The 15492-nt window shown below is 59.5% G+C and overlaps 1 protein-coding gene and 1 long non-coding RNA gene across 2 annotated transcripts in view; one reads left to right on the top strand and one right to left on the bottom strand.

Moving 5' to 3' along the window:
- Positions 1-8899, bottom strand: part of LOC134757776 (spectrin beta chain, non-erythrocytic 5-like) — a 29762-nt gene extending 20863 nt beyond the window's left edge. The window contains 15 exon segments of the mRNA XM_063702227.1: positions 299-456; positions 1490-1606; positions 2289-2475; positions 2839-3053; positions 3455-3619; positions 4111-4281; positions 4545-4644; positions 4805-4944; positions 5112-5352; positions 6334-6621; positions 7219-7491; positions 7726-7856; positions 8152-8300; positions 8440-8481; positions 8866-8899. Coding sequence (XP_063558297.1) covers positions 299-456; positions 1490-1606; positions 2289-2475; positions 2839-3053; positions 3455-3619; positions 4111-4281; positions 4545-4644; positions 4805-4944; positions 5112-5352; positions 6334-6621; positions 7219-7491; positions 7726-7856; positions 8152-8300; positions 8440-8481; positions 8866-8899 — 2411 coding nt within the window.
- A 782-nt stretch (positions 8900-9681) lies between these two features.
- LOC134758748 (uncharacterized) lies at positions 9682-13536 on the top strand. The gene is made up of 3 exons (XR_010134287.1): positions 9682-10535; positions 10763-10820; positions 10914-13536. It is a non-coding gene; the product is annotated as an uncharacterized lncRNA (long non-coding RNA).
- Positions 13537-15492: the final 1956 nt, after the last annotated feature.

The following is a 15492-nucleotide window of genomic DNA, read 5'->3' as shown; positions in this document are numbered from 1 at the left end:
ACTGGGGTTACTCATGGTCTCTGTCCAAGCCTGCGGCTCACGATTCAGGGAGTAGTAGACACAGCAGTGCAGGTGTAGGGGCAGAGGAGGGTGTGGACGTGGGGAGATGGACTGCAGGGAGTTGTGGGGCCTCACTGAAGAATTTATGGAAAGAGGTGAGCAACACACACCCTTCTCCCAGTGCATCTCTACAGCCTGGGGTCATGGGTTCTGATTGACTTTGGGCCATGGCATGGGAACAGTCAGCTGTGGCTAGGCCTCCTGTACCCACTGATGAGAGGGGTTATGGTGTCCTCACCGTGTGGCCGCCAACTCCTGCAGTGGCCGCAGCTGCTCCCGGAGCCTCTCTCGCACCACACGCGGCTGCTCAGGGACTTCGGGGCCAGTGAGGGTTTGGGCCGTCTGGTCAAGCTCCTCCATGGAGCTCCAGTAAACGGCTAGTTCCTCCCGTAGAGCCTATGATGCATGAGGACCCATGCCAGGCTCAGCCTGGGTGACTCATCCACCCACCTGTCCGTCCCCCACCCATCCAGTCACCAATCCTCATCCATTCACCCACCACTCACACGCCCATCCCATCTACCTCAACTCATCCATCCACCCACCCAGCATCCATCTACCCATTACTGATGGAGTAAGTACTTATTGTTCCATAAAGTGAACACCTGGTCTGTGCCCACTGAGGGCTCATTATTTAGCAGGGAAAGGTGAATGCTGGCTAATCTGGGCCAAGGAAGGGAGGGCACAGGAGGCATTAGACTGGACCCCAACATCCATGTGTAAGAGAGAGGCAGAGTTAAACAAGCTGTCCGGTGTAGCCGGGAGATGGGTGCTCCGTGAGGCCAAGGCTACAGGCCTTTAGAAAGACCCTCTCTGAAGGTCCTGTCGCAGAACACACTGCAACTGGGGCTGTGCAGGAAACATGCCCAGACAGGAGGACAATTCAGTGACAGCAGGAACCGGGACTGCCGTGGGCTCCAGGCTTTGAAGCTTGTGTGGTTCTGGGAGTCCGAATTCAGGAGTGAGGAAGGGGACTTCGAGACCTCCCTCCCTTCAGCCAGGGGATGTTTGTGGGAGGAGGTCGGCTTCATGAAGGGCATTTAATTAATTCAAAGGATGACAGGTAAAGCCTGGGAGGAAGACACCTGTGGGAGATGTGGAGTGGGCTGGGCAGGTGACCTTGACAGAGGAGAGAAGTGCCAGGGGTGGGGTAGAGAGGAAGCAAGAGGAGGCAGAGAAACCCCAAGGCCACAGGGAGAGGCAAGACTCGTAAGAAGATGAAGGGAGAAAGCGTGTACATCACAGTGCCCAGGTTGCCTTGGAAGAAGGGGCACTGTGGGATCTGGGTGGGCAGTGGGGATGGGGCTGTCTGTGTCTCCAGGAAGCAAGAGCAGGGCTCCGTGCCTCTGAGAGAGGGAGGGTGACAGCCCTCTCCCCGTGGTCCATCATCACCCAGACCACACTGCAGGGGAGGCTCAGGACGTGGTACCTGGTGCTTGTTAATGAGCCTGAGGGTGGCTGCCTCGTCTCTGCCATAGTCCCGACTGCTCACCAGCGGCCACTTCTCCTCCACCCAGCCCTCCAGCTCTGACACATCCAGAAAGTACTGCCAAGAGTGGGGCCAACTCACCTGGAGGATCTCAGACAGGACCCTCCGTCAGCCCTGGAGACATCTGCCCCTGCTCTCCAGCATCAAAGGGGCTTCTGTGCCCATAGGGGCACCCATCAGCTCCCAGCCCAGAGCCCCCACCACTGATCCGCCTCCCTGAGAGTCCCACAGGTGGCCCCTCAAGGAGCCCTGACTTCTGCCTCTTCCCCCAACCCCACCTCTCTGCATCCTACCTGCTGGAAAGCGACAGCCTGCTGCAGGCACTGGGCCCGCGCCTCACATGCCCTCTCCAGCTCTGCCCAGTGGCCTTCCAGCTCCTGGCACTGCTCCACGATGTGTTGGGCTTGGGGGTGCCCTGAGGCTGCCAGGCTCCACCCAGAACTCAGCACCCGTTGCACCTGCCCCTGGTGAGCTTTTACCTCCACCTGGAGCTCCTGCCACAGAGTGGCTTGAGAGGCTGCTGCCCTTAACCCAGGGGCATCCGGAGCAGAGCCATGGATATGGCTCCAGGCCCCAATCATGGCAAGACCCCCAGGGTCAAAATAGCTGGAGCAGAGATTTGGAAATTGGGATACCCAGGGGTGAGGGCTTAGAGGCCAGGACACCTGAGTAGGGGCAGAGGGTTTCTAAGGTCTGGGAAGCGGATGTCGGCAATCCTGTAGGAAGAGAGGGCTATTACCTTGTGCTTGCGGTGAAGGCTCTGGGCACCATTCAAGCACTCGGTATAGCTGGTGGGGCTGCCATGGGGCATGTGCTCGGCTACCCAAGAGAGCTCCATGTTGCTCAGGTGGCAGAACTGGTGCAGCTCCACTGAGGCCTGCAGCTGCAGGCCCCGGATGGCCAGATGCCCCTGCAGAAGCTCCAGCCTAGGAGGAGGAGGAAGAGATGGGAGAGGTTGGGAACAGAGTGAGCACAAGGCTCCTGGTTCTTTCCTTGGCCAAGCCAGGGCCCGTGAAGAACAAGACCAGGGAATAGAGCAAAGCCCCATCTGACAAAGGGAGGCAGTGGAAGGGCGCCAGGGCCCCACCTCATGGCCTAGATGACTCGCCTGACCGCACTGTGGGGGTCCTGCTAAGGATGCATAATGGGGTCTCCGACCCTCCCAACCCAGAATGACTCTACTCATAAGGGAGGAGATCTGGACACCCCGGTCCTGTGGGTGCCATCTTGTGGGACCTTAAATTCACATGGAGGAGTGACACACAGGTGGGTGGGAGGACAGGCCCCACCTCCGGAGGTGCTTCTGGGTCTCTTCCAGGATGGCCGGGGAGGCGGCCACGCCATGGGCCTTGGAGGCGAGGGCAGCCATCTTGGCAGCCAGGGTCCGGCTCTCACTCTCCAGCTGTTGGTGCCGTTTCTGCAGCCTGTGGCTGGAGCGCAGGTCCTGCCCTGTCTCCGAGCTCTGTAGGGCCCCTTCGAGCTGCTCCAGCTGCTCCTTTGCATCCTGGGAGGGACGCATGGAGCTGCATTAGGTTCTCTGTGTACAGCACAGCAAGTGGCCTTCCCGGGCTCTGGGACTGTTGGACTTTTAGGACCAGATTCACCAGGGAGCTCTGTCCCCACCACTGCCAACCCTCGGCCAGAAGTGCCCAATCTTCCCCTGTTCCCTCACGCTTCTTCTTCCCTGGGGAACTCAAGTGGTGCTGACCACCCGCTGGGCACACAGGAGAGAATCCTGCATTGGCCGACTGAGCGGAAAGCCACGCTCAGCTTGTCCTAGGCCAGAAGCCTCCAAAGGCTGCAGAGCCAGGGTCAGCAGAACACCCAGACTTCTCCCTCCCCGTTCTGTCCAGCCCAGCCCGGCCTCCGTCTCCCTCTTGTGCCCTGTCCCTCTTCCCAGTGGACCTGCAGCTGCCTCAGGAGTTGCTCCTGCTGTCCAGCCTGCTGGAGCTCGTCCCCACGCTCAGTCATCTTGCGGTTCAAAGCTTCCCACTTGCTTCTAAGGCCTTGAAGCCTGGTCTGTATGTCCTCCCGGCCGCAGGGCCTCCTACTCAACAGCTCTCTCCCAACCTGGAGTGGAGACAAAGGCCCAGGGAGTTTGGCTGAGCTGCTGGTACCACCAGTGGCCGCAGCAGGCTGGACCTGGGTGGCAGTGGAGGTGAGGGGGTGACCACAGCTGCACTCCACGGGCTGCCTGGAAGAAAGCAGTTCACGTGGCCCCAAAACTGCAGGTAGGGGGGCTTTCCTCTGACCCCTGCAAATAGAGCGGGGTGAGCCGGCATTAGGTTGGTGGCTGGGGAGAACCGTGTTCTGGTAGAGGTGGCCGGCTCTGGGACTTGCCACGGAGAGTTGTGGGGGAAGGGATGGATGGCGGCAGCTTTGGGGCTGGTTTGGGTGCCAAGGGGATGCCAGCAGCATCAAGGAGGCTTGCGGGGGGAGGTTCTAGGTTCACGCTGAGGCTGATTTTTCCTTCAAAGACTCTTCCATGAAAACAGGTGGTGCAGTAGGGTTGGGAATTTGAAGACAAGGAGGCTCTGCACCCTCTGTCCCGTGTCCCCCACCTGCTGCAGGGCCTCCACGTGTCTGCGGGTGGCGAGTAGCTCACTCTCAGCTGCTTCGTGCCGCTTGAGTGTCTGCAGGATGTTTCTGCGCGCTCCGGAGGGCTCATGCGCAGCCATCAGCCCCTTCTCTTCCATCCACTGCATCAGCTCTGCCACATCCTGCTTCCACTCCTGCCAAGAACCAGGCGAGAGTGGGTCTCAGAGCACGGCGGGTGGGGGCTGGTGCCTAGCCCTGCATCTGAGGGTGGTGTGGCCACAGCCCCCGTTTTCCTCCTCAGGAAAAACCTGAGCTGTGTTGCCTGCCTCACAGAAGGTGTTGAGAGGTTGAATGACATAGCGCATGAGGAAAGTGCTCTGTAGGCTGCACAGAGCTCTGTAGGGTCTCAGGCTTTCTTTTCAGGGAGGCCTCATGCGACCTGGGCCCAGCCCCTCACCTGGAGCTGGAGGGAAGCCAGCAGCTGCCTCCTCCTCTGCTCACTCCTCCCCTGGAGCCTGGTCCACTGTGCCTGGACACTCTGCAGCTGCTCTCTGACCCTGGAGGGCCGGGGGAGTTGGAGGAGGGCATGGGAGAGGACTCCCACCCCAGCACGAGGTGCACTCTCCACCACCCCCTACTCTCCCAGCCCCAGGGCGGCCGTCTGTGCAGGCTGAGAAAGGGTCATCTGCAGGTGCTGCAGACTGAGGCCAGGCTCACGTGTGTGCAGCTGGGTGCTGACTCTGAACCAGCTTCTCGCCGTGTGCCCACAGAGCCTCTGCCCAAGGCCCCAGGGTGCTCAGGAGCCGCCCAAACTCCCGGTGCTGCTGCAGCAGGCTCAGGGCCTCCCTCACATCCTCCTGGGAGTGCAGAGACCTGAGGTCATGCGTGGGAGAATGGGGGTCAGGACCATCTCACCCGCCACTGCCCCAGGGGCCTCCTGCCCAGCCTGGCTTCTGGACTCAAGGGGATGAGCTCCCTCCAGTGATGGGGAGTGACAGCCTAGCTCCACATTCCTGCTCCATACCCCAAGGTTGTCCAGGTGCAGCCAGGCCTGGTGGTTGGCACAGGTGGCAGTGAAACCATCCACTTCTCGGCCAAACTTCTGCAGCTCCAGCCCCTCTTGCAGCCACTGCTGCCTCTGCTCCCACACAACCTTCAGCTCCTGGCCCTGCTGCCCCAGGAGCCTCAGAGTGTTGGCCACCTCTTGGGAGTCTGGGCAGTCCAAGGCTGCCATGGGCTGGCTCTGAGCCTCCAGCTGCTGCAGCCTGACCAGGATGACAGGCAGAGAGTCAAACCCCAGCAGGCTCCCTCGTCAGCCTCCTTCTCCTCTCACCTCCAGGGTTCACGCATCTTGGATCATGAATGAGACACTGAATGTGATAGGCCCAGCAGAGTGCTTAGGATGCAGGGGTTCCCAAGCCCCCATCGGCTCCAGCCGGCCGTCCTTAAGTGTGGACTGCCAACGGCCGATGCCCGGCCTAGAGGACATGCGGAGGCAGCACAGCGTGAGACAGAAAAATCACGCAAGCCACAAAAGCACCTGGCCGCAGGGCCACTGCAAGCCCCCATGGAGGCTTTGAACAATTAGAAAAGGTGCCCCTTTCAGCAGGTGGCTTGGGAACAGGTAATACCCTTGTGTGAATTAGAGCAAGGCTCCACTTCCTCTGAGCCGCTGCAGAACCAGGTACTGGAGTCTGGCAAGCTGAGGACCAGATGCATTTCAGTGCCCACTTGACCACCTGTCAAGTGCCCTCAGGAGGGGCACAGCCTGTGGACTGTCCCTGGTGGCCTTGCCTGCCTGCCAGCCCATAACATCATCCCTGCAGGAGGAGAGGCACCACCTTACTAAGGAGGTGGGGATCTCAGACCCGTGGGTGGGTCCTGAGCCATTCCACTTAGGGGCCACTGGGGTCCATGTTACCAGGATGGCAGGGGAGGCTAGATGCCCTGAAAGCGATGCATCGGGCCCACCTGGAGGGGGCCAGCCGGGCCTGGGCTGGAGAGAGCCTCCCAGGCAGCTCAGTGTCCTGGGTCTCTCCTCGAAGTGTACAGGCTGCCTGACCCAGTCCTAGATTCTATTCTCCTCTGTGTAAACTTGCCTCAAGCAGCATGCCAGACACCAACCAGTCTGGGCCCCTCCCTGGGGAATTCACACTACTTCCCGCATGCTCTTTCTGGGCCTGAACCCAGAGCCCAGAGCCCTGGGCCCAGCCCAAAGTGCACCCCTTCTGCCCTCCTGTCCTGACCTCTCCTGCCACAGGTGGATCTCCTCCAGCAGGTCTTGGTGCTCCCTCAGCAGCCGCTGAGCCGAGGCCACATCCACCGACACCTCCTTGCTGCGCAGCTGAGCCTGGACACTCTCTGTCCACAGTAGCAGTTGCCGGCTCTCTTGCAGGAAGCTCTGCCGGGCCTGAGTCTCAGCCTGGCGCCGGGCCTGTTGGGCCACTTGTTCCTGTACTTGCTTCAGCAGCCCCTGCAGCATCTCCACCTGTCCTTGCAGAGGCTGGCTCTCTGCGTAGCCTGACTCCTCAACCCTGGGAGACAGGGCGCACTGCACAGTCAGTGCCCTGTCCTGGGCCTGGTGCCCCAGGCATATGTCCTCTCTCCAAACCTGCATCCCCCTGGGAGAGTGGTGGTGACTCTCAATGCCCACCCCACCCTTGACCTGGGGGCAGCAAGAACATAGGGCTCGCCAGGTGCAGTGGCTCAAGCCTGTAATCCCAGCACTTTGGGAGGCCGAGGCAGGCAGATCACGAGGTCAGGAGATCAAGACCATCCTGCCTAACATGGTGAAACCCCGTCTCTACTAAAAATACAAAAATTAACCAGGCGTGGTGGCGGGCGCCTGTAGTCCCACCTACTCGGGAGGCTGAGGCAGGAGAATGGCGTGAACCCGGGAGGCTGGGCTTCCAGTGAGCCGAGATCACGCCACTGCACTCAGCCTGAGCGACAGAGCAAGACTCCGTCTCAAAAAGAAATAAAAAAACATAGGGCTCTTCCTGTCCCCAGGAGCATTTTCTCCTGATCATCCCCCCATCTTTGCCACAGCCCTCCTACCTATCCTCTCCCCATCCCAATTTCTGTCCCTTCCTCATTCCACTGCCCTGCCCACGCCTTCCCATGGTCCTCACTGCCTCCCAATGCCGCCACTGCGCTGGCCGTACTTTACGACCACACTTTGGAGGAAGTGGACCCTCCTCTCCAGCACCAGGGTCTTCTTCTGGGCCAGCTGCAGGGCGTGGCGGGTGTCCTCTGAGCTCCCTGGCTGCGGGGCCTCCAGCTGGAGGAGCATGTCTCGCAGCTGGACCTGTGTGGGTCCACACTCCTGCAGAAAACTGCACACTTCCACACTGTGTGCCAGCTGCACGGCCTTCTCCCTCTTCAGAGCCTCCAGCTGCCCCCACCTGGGCAGAGGGTACAAGGTTGTCTCCACAACAGGGACACCTCCCCATCCATCCTGGAGCCCTGGCCAGAGCCTCACATGACAGAAGCTGCCAGACTGGCTGTCCCTTGCCCCTTCCCTGTGCCTCGGACACGTCCAGCCTCTCCACCTGGCATGGTGGGAGGCCAGTGAGTCAGGCCCGGGCTGGGCACTGTGCCTGCCTGCCTCACCACCTGCACTCCTGCCTCATTCTCACCTCTGTCTCAGTTCCTCCTGCTGTCGTTGGATTTGTGTGGAGTTCCCAGGATATGTCTGTCTCAGTTGCTCAGCAGAGCTGCTGACCTCAGCCCAGAGGCCCTTTCCCACAGCCAGGGCAGTGAGGAAGTTCTAGGGAAAAGGAGGACCCAGCCCTCTTGGGGGACTTTTTCTCTTCCCACACTTCCCTCTAGCCTATGACAGACCTGAGTGGTGCTCTCTGCTACAGGGATGCCCACGCTGCCTGCCCCTGTAAAGACAGCCATCCGAGTCCTTAAGGGCCAGGAGGCCCTCGAAATTCAGGCCAGCTCTCTGCTCCCCTCCCCCAGGCAGGACCGTAGTTAAATTGGAAAACTGAGTCACAGCAGCGGACCACAGGGAGGCAGGGGCAAGGCAAGGAGGAGGTGCCAAGCTCCCAGGGCTGTACCTCATATTTGAGCTGCATGACCTCCAGGGTGTCAGCCTGGGGCTGCACCCTTTGGAGCAGCGCTGTCTGCTTCTCCACAACTGGAGCTCCCCACAGGAACTGCAGAAACCGAACAGGGCCATGGCCTCCTCCAACTGGGCCCTGCGGAGCTGGGGAGAGATGGCCCAAGTCTGGGGTGAGGGTCAGGACCCCCGACAGGGCTCTCAGAGCGGGTTAAAGGGGTGCTCCTCCCCATCCCAGCCCACCAGAAGAGCCCAGGGTCAGGGCCAGAGGGGGTCCCTGCCTCACTGCTGGGCCCCACATCCTCTCTCAGAGCCCTCTTGGCACCACCTGGAGGGAGATGGCAAGGGCTTAGGGTAGGGTAAAGGGCACTGGCAGTGTGCTCCTGTCTGGCCTTGCCCTGCTGAAACCTCTCAGTGCCAGCCCTGCTCTAAGGTGAAATCCACGCCGCTCCCTCTGCCTGCTCCACCCCCACCTGCCTCTCTAGTCTCTCCTCTGGCCATGGCCTCCCCAGCGTCTGTGCTGCAGCCACCCGGGCCTTCGCTTCCTCCGCTGGGCCCCCTTCCTACCTTTGCACAGGTCCTGGCCAGCACCCCTGGGTTTACCTGCTTTCTGTTTCTCAATCAAGCCTCAGCTTAAAAGTCCTTCCCTCCAAGGTGCCTTCCCTGACCTCCAGCCTGACCTGGGCTACCTTCTCATGTGATCCCATCACACCTGCATCTAATGAGTTGTCTGACATCTCAGCCATGATAAAAGCTCCTTGAGGACAGGGAACATGTCAGTCACTGCCTTGTCCCCTGGGATCACTGCACAGGAGCTGTTGGCACAGAGTAAGGACCTGTGCCATCCCTAAAGAAAAATACATGAATTAGCCTAGTGTGGTGGCATGTTCCTGTAGTCCCAGCTACTTGGGAGGCTGAGGTGGGAGGATCACTTGAGCCCAGAGAGGCTGAGACTGCAGTGAGTCATGATCAGGCCTCTGCACTCCAGCCTGGGTGACAGAGTGAGACCCTGTCTGAAAACAACAAAAAAGTAGCAGCTAACATCAACTGACCTTTTATACCAGGTGCCTATTGATACCATAGTTTAATTTCTTAGAACTGTTTCTTATTTCACTTACCAACTCTGTCTTCAGCTACTCCCAGATTTTTACTGTTTGTACAGATGACCTTTTGTTTAGATTGAATTGTCTCCCCAGAAGTAAGATTACTGTGAGTCATGGTGAATGGACATTCTCATTACCCTTGATGTAAATTGACAGGGTTTTGGGTGCCTCCCAGCTATAATCTTAGCACTTTGGGAGGCTAAGAGAGGAGGATTGCTTGAGGCCAAGAGTTGGAGGAGGCGGTATGGCAGTATGGTGAGACCCTGTCTCCGTTATTTTAAAAAATTGACAAGCTTTACCCGGGAAGGCTTATATACAATTTAAACACCCCTCATAGTATAAGAAAGTGCCCATTTCACTGCACCTTTGCCAGCACAGGGTATTATAATTTAGTAAGTCATTTTTTGTTTGATTGTTTTAAATAGATAAAAGACCTCATGTTACTTTACTTGTCACATTTCAACATCTTTCCTTAGCTTATTAGCTCTATCTCTTTTCTATCTGTAAATGGTTGTTGTTGTTTTGTTCTTTGAGACAGGGTCTTGCTCTGTCACCAGGCTGGACTGTAGTGGCATAATCATGCCTCGCTGCAGCCTTGACCTCCCAGGCTCAAACTTCAGCATTCCGAGTAGCTGGGCCTACAAGTGTGCACCACCACTCCCAGCTAACCTTTTTCTTTTTTTGGATGGAGACAGGGTCTCACTGTGTTGTCCAGACCGGTCTCTAGCTCCTGGCCTTAAGCAATCCTCCTGCATTAGCTTCTCAAATTGCTGGAATTTCAGGCATGAGCCACCATGCCTGGCCTGGGCTAGTCCTGTATTCTCTAGAGTTCTCTTTACTTTGTGCTAGCCTATCTCTCATTATGCTGTTCACCTGTTATAATGAATAATTCTCCGTATTAAATTTTACCACTTTAAACTTTTGAGTGGTTTATGCTTCCTGATTGGACTCTGACTAATATGTTAGGAAGGGTCCCGGGAGATAAACCCACACAGATGGGATTGGGGCATAGGTTTGGTTTCCCAGGGGGCAGTGCTGAGCTCTTTGCCAGTGGGAAATGGGATGCTGGTGATTTCCAGGAAGTGACCTCACAATGACTCAAGCTACCACTTACTGTTGATTGTGACGAAATGCCAGCTGAGGCACATGCCTTGGGAGCTAAGTGGTTGCTGCCCTTGACCACTATGAAGACTGGTGTGGGAAGGGTCGCTTTGGATGCACTTGAGCAGGGGTCCCCAACCCCTGAGCCATGGAGCCGTAAGGAGCCACACAGCAGGAGGTGAGTGGTGTCCAGTGAGGGAGTGAGGGAAGCTTCGTCTGTATTTACAGCCACTCCCCTTTGCTCACATTCCCGCCTGAGCTCCACCTTGTCAGATCAGCAGCAACATTTGATTCTCATAGGAGAACCCACCCTGTTGTGAACCGTGCATGTGAGGGATCTAGGTTGCGCTGTCCTTATGAGAATCTAATACCTATTGATCTGTCACTTTCTCCCATCACGCTCAGGTGGGACCATCCAGTTGCAGGAAAACAAGCTTAACACACCCACTGATTCTACATTATGGTGAGTTCTATAATTATTTTATTATATATTACAGTGTAATAATGGAAATGAAGTGCCTAATAAATGTAAATGTGCTTCAATCTTTTGGCCCAGCTCCTACCTCCCGGCAGCCTCTCCAGGCCCAGAACTCTCTCCAGTCAGCCTCTACAGACCAAGCTCATGACTCCCAATGGCCTATTTAGGCCCATACCCTACCTCACGGCAGTCTCCGCAGATGAGCCTACTGCCTCACAACAGCCTCCACAGGCACAGCTCCTCCTGCCTCCCAGTGGCCTCTTTCGGCCCAGCCCAGCTCATGCCTCCCGGCGGCCTTCCCAGGCCCCGCTTTTGACTTTCGGTGGCCTCTGCAGGCCTCGACAAGGCCCGGCCTCCTGCCTCCCGAAGACCTGCACAGGCCCAGCCTCTGCCTCACAGCGGACTCTCCACGCCCAGCTAGCTCTCGCCTCACTGCGGCCTCCCGAGTCCAAAGCTCCTGCCTCTCGGCCGCTTCGGCAGGCCCAGCTCCCGCCTGCCAGTGGCCTCTTCAGGCCCGTGGGGCTCATTCCTCACAACAGCCTTTCCAGGCCCAGTTTTTCCCTTGCGGCGGCCTCTCCGGGCAGAGAACATCCTCAAGTCGGCCTCTCCAGACCCACTTGCACCCTCCGGGCATCCTCTCCGGGCCCAGCTCCTCTTCCTGGCTGCGTCTCCAGGCCCGACTCCTGCCTCTCAACGACCTCTTTGGACTCATTGGCTACCCATCTCCTGGCGGCCTTGGTCGGCCAAAAGCTTCCTCAAGCCAAGCTCCCCAGGCCCAGGTCAGGCCTCACGGTGGCCTCTCCAGGATGAACTGCTGCCCTCCGATGGCATCTGCAGGCCCCAAATGGTCTCCGGTCGGTGGGCTCCTCCACGCCAAGCTTGGGCCTCCCGGCGACCTCTGCAGGCCCAAGTTGTCCTGAAGTTGGCATCTCCCGGCCCTGCCTCCCAGCAAGTAAGCAAGCTCTTTTGGCTCAACTCCTGCCCAGCTCCCAACCGCCTTTGTAGGCCCCGAACTTTCTCCAGCCAAGTTCTTTGGGCCTCATTCCAGCCGCCTGGTGGCCTGTACGGGCCCGGCACTGGTTGGAGAACAGCCTCTGCAGGCCCCGCTCTTGCCTCCCAGGGGCCTCTCCAGGCCCACCTCTTGCCCCCACGGCGGCCTCCCGGGGCCAAGTCCCTGCCTTCCTCCCAGCAGCCCGCGTGCGGCCCAGCTCCTCCCTCACGGTGGCCTGTTGATGCCCAACTCATGCCTCTGGCACCCTGCCCAGAGGCATGAGCCCCTGCCTCACACTGGCTCCTCGCACGCTGAGAGAGGTCAGTGTGAGCCCTTGCCTCACACCGGCCCCTCCCACGCTGAGAGAGGTCAGTGTGAGCCCTTGCCTCACACCGGCCCCTCCCACGCTGAGAGAGGTCAGTGTGAGCCCTTGCCTCACACCGGCCCCTCCCATGCTGAGAGAGGTCAGGGTGAGCCCTTGCCTCACACCGGCCCCTCCCACGCTGAGAGAGGTCAGCCTGAGCCCCTTGCCCCACACCGGCCCCTCCCACGCTGACAGAGGTCAGCCTGAGCCCCTTGCCTCACACCGGCCCCTCCCAGGCTGACAGAGGTCAGCCTGAGCCCCTTGCCCCACACCGGCCCCTCCCACGCTGACAGAGGTCAGCCTGAGCCCCTTGCCCCACTCCGGCCCCTCCCAGGCTGACAGAGGTCAGCCTGACCCCCTTGCCTCATACCGGCCCCTCCCAGGCTGACAGAGGTCAGCCTGAGCCCCTAGCCTCACACCAGCCCCTCCCATGCTGACAGAGGTCAGCGGGAGCCCCTTGCCTCACACCGGCCCCTCCCAGGCTGACAGAGGTCAGCCTGAGCCCCTAGCCTCACACCGGCCCCTCCCAGGCTGACAGAGGTCAGCCTGAGCCCCTAGCCTCACACCAGCCCCTCCCAGGCTGACAGAGGTCAGCGGGAGCCCCTTGCCTCACACCGGCCCCTCCCAGGCTGACAGAGGTCAGCGGGAGCCCCTTGCCTCACACCGGCCCCTCCCAGGCTGACAGAGGTCAGCGTGAGCCCCTTGCCTCACACCGGCCCCTCCCACGCTGAGAGACGTCAGCGTGAGCCCTTGCCTCACACCGGCCCCTCCCACGCTGAGAGAGGTCAGTGTGAGTCCCTTGCCTCACACCGGCCCCTCCCACGCTGAGAGACGTCAGTGTGAGCCCTTGCCTCACACCGGCCCCTCCCACGCTGAGAGACGTCAGTGTGAGCCCTTGCCTCACACCGGCCCCTCCCATGCTGACAGAGGTCAACCTGAGCCCCTTGCCTCACACCGGCCCCTCCCACGCTGAGAGAGGTCAGTGTGAGCCCTTGCCTCACACCGGCCCCTCCCACGCTGACAGAGGTCAACCTGAGCCCCTTGCCTCACACCAGCCCCTCCCACGCTGAGAGAGGTCAGTGTGAGCCCTTGCCTCACACCGGCCCCTCCCACGCTGAGAGAGGTCAGCGTGAGCCCCTTGCCTCACACCGGCCCCTCCCACGCTGAGAGAGGTCAGTGTGAGCCCTTGCCTCACACCGGCCCCTCCCACGCTGAGAGAGGTCAGTGTGAGCCCCTGCCTCAACAGGCCACCATGAGGGAGGAGCAGGGTCGCACGCGGCCTGTTGGGAGGCAGGCAGGGACTTGGGCCTGGGCGGTCGCGGTGGGGCGAGAGCTGGGCCTGGAGACACCCCGGGAGGCAACAGCGGGGCCTGCAGACGTTCTTCTCCAGCCGGAGCTGGGACTGTTCAGGCTACTGGAGGCGGGATGTGGGCCTGAGCCCTTGGTTGCAGAAACTTCGGGGTCTACAAACGCCGGCGGGAGCTGAGCCAAAAGAGCTTGTTTGCTGGGAGGCTGGATCTGGGCTGGGAGATGCAGCCAGGAGGAACACCTGTGCCTGCAGAGGCCGCCATGCGGGAGGCAGTGGCCGGGCCTCCTCAAGTCGGCCTCTCCAGACCCACTTGCAGCCTCCCGGCGTCCTCTCCGGGCCCAGCTCTTCCTCCCGGCTGCGTCTCCAGGCCCGACTCTGGCCTCCCAACAACGTCTTTGGACTCAGCTCCTGCCCAGCTCCCAGCGGCCCTGGTAGGCCCACAACTTCCCGAAGCCAAGCTCCCCAGGCCTAGCTCAGGCCTCACGGTGGCCTCTCCAGGCTCAGGTCCTGCCCTCCGATGGCATCTGCAGGCCCTAAACGGCCTCCGGTCGGTGGGCTCCTCTAGGCCCAGCTTGGGCCTCCCGGCGGCCTCTGCAGGCCCAAATCGTCCTGAAGTCGGCCTGGAATTGGGCCGGGAAGAGCAGCAAGTCGGCCTCCCCGGGCCCAGCTCCGTCCTCTCGGCGGCCTCTCCAGGTGCAAAACTTCCTCGAGTCAGCCTCTCCAGGCCCAGCTCCTCCTGCCTCCCAGTGGCCTCTTTCAGCCCAGCCCAGCTCATGGCTCTCGGCGGCCTTCCCAGGCCCCGCTTTTGACTTTTGGCGGCGTCTTCAGGCCCAGAACTTGACCTCCAGTGGGCCTTTGCAGGCCCAGCCTCCTGCCTCTCGAAGGCCTGCACGGGCCCGGCCTCGGCCTCGGCCTCACAGCGGACTCTCCACGCCCAGCTAGCTCTCGCCTCACTGCGGCCTCCCCAGTCCAAAGCTCCTGCCTTTCGGCCACTTTGGCAGGTCCAGCTCCTGCCTGCCAGTGGCCTCTTTAGGCCCAGCTCATTCCTCGCAACGGCCTTCCCAGGCCCCGTTTTTCCCTTCCGGCAGCCTCTTGGCCTCTAATTTGTTTATCTTTCGTGTATAAATCCCAAAATATGGAATTTTGGAATATTTCCACCATTATATAAGTATTTTGGTAGGTAATTTATTTGGAGTGAGTTTCTGCACCATGCCCGAATTTTTTATTTTATTTTCCTTATTATTTGGTGTTAAACAGGTTTAATGACGGTCATGCAACTTTTTGGCACAATGAAAAATATCGCCCGTGATCAACGTGTTCTGTTCTGGGGAAGGGGGCAAAGGCAGGGTGAATCACTTTCTTAAAAAGTATAGCTCAAGTTGGGAGTGCAGAGGGAATGGGGAGAAAACCCTCCCGCTGCCTGTGTCGAAGTGCAGGAGCCGCCACCCCCATATTCACCTGAGTCCAGCCCCTCTGGGGAAAGAAGGGGTGCATGAACTCCCCCTAGTCCACAGGCGCCTCCCTGTGGCCCAAGGCCCTCTTCACACTCCATCTTGTAGCCCCAGCAGGAGCTATTTTCCCAAAAGTGAAAAGCACTGAAGGTCCCACAATTCATGGTACGTACAGGGGTTCGGAGGAGGGAAACTGCCCAGCTTTCCCCCGGCACAGCTGCAGGGGTAGGGGGTATAGATAAGAGGAGCAGGCCTTGGCCAGGCGTGGTGGCTCACACCTGTAATCCCAGCACTTTGGGAGGGGGAGGCAGGCGGATCACGATGTCAGGAGATCGAAATCAGCCTGGCCAAGATGATGAAGCCCCGCCTGTACTAAAAACACAAAAATTAGCCGGACGTGGTAGCGTGCACCTGTAATCCTAGCTACCCGGAAGGCTGAGGCAGGAGAATGGCGTGAACCCGGTGGGAAGAGGTTGCAGTGAGCCAAGATCGCGCCACTGCACTCCAGCCTGGGCGACAGAGCAAGACTCGGTCTCAAAAAA

This window comes from Gorilla gorilla, chromosome 1 (assembly GCF_029281585.2).
Source record: "Gorilla gorilla gorilla isolate KB3781 chromosome 1, NHGRI_mGorGor1-v2.1_pri, whole genome shotgun sequence".
Classification (NCBI taxonomy): domain Eukaryota; kingdom Metazoa; phylum Chordata; class Mammalia; order Primates; family Hominidae; genus Gorilla; species Gorilla gorilla.
The sequence above is the reverse complement of the archived record's forward strand: the minus strand, read 5'-3'. Positions and strand labels throughout refer to the sequence as shown.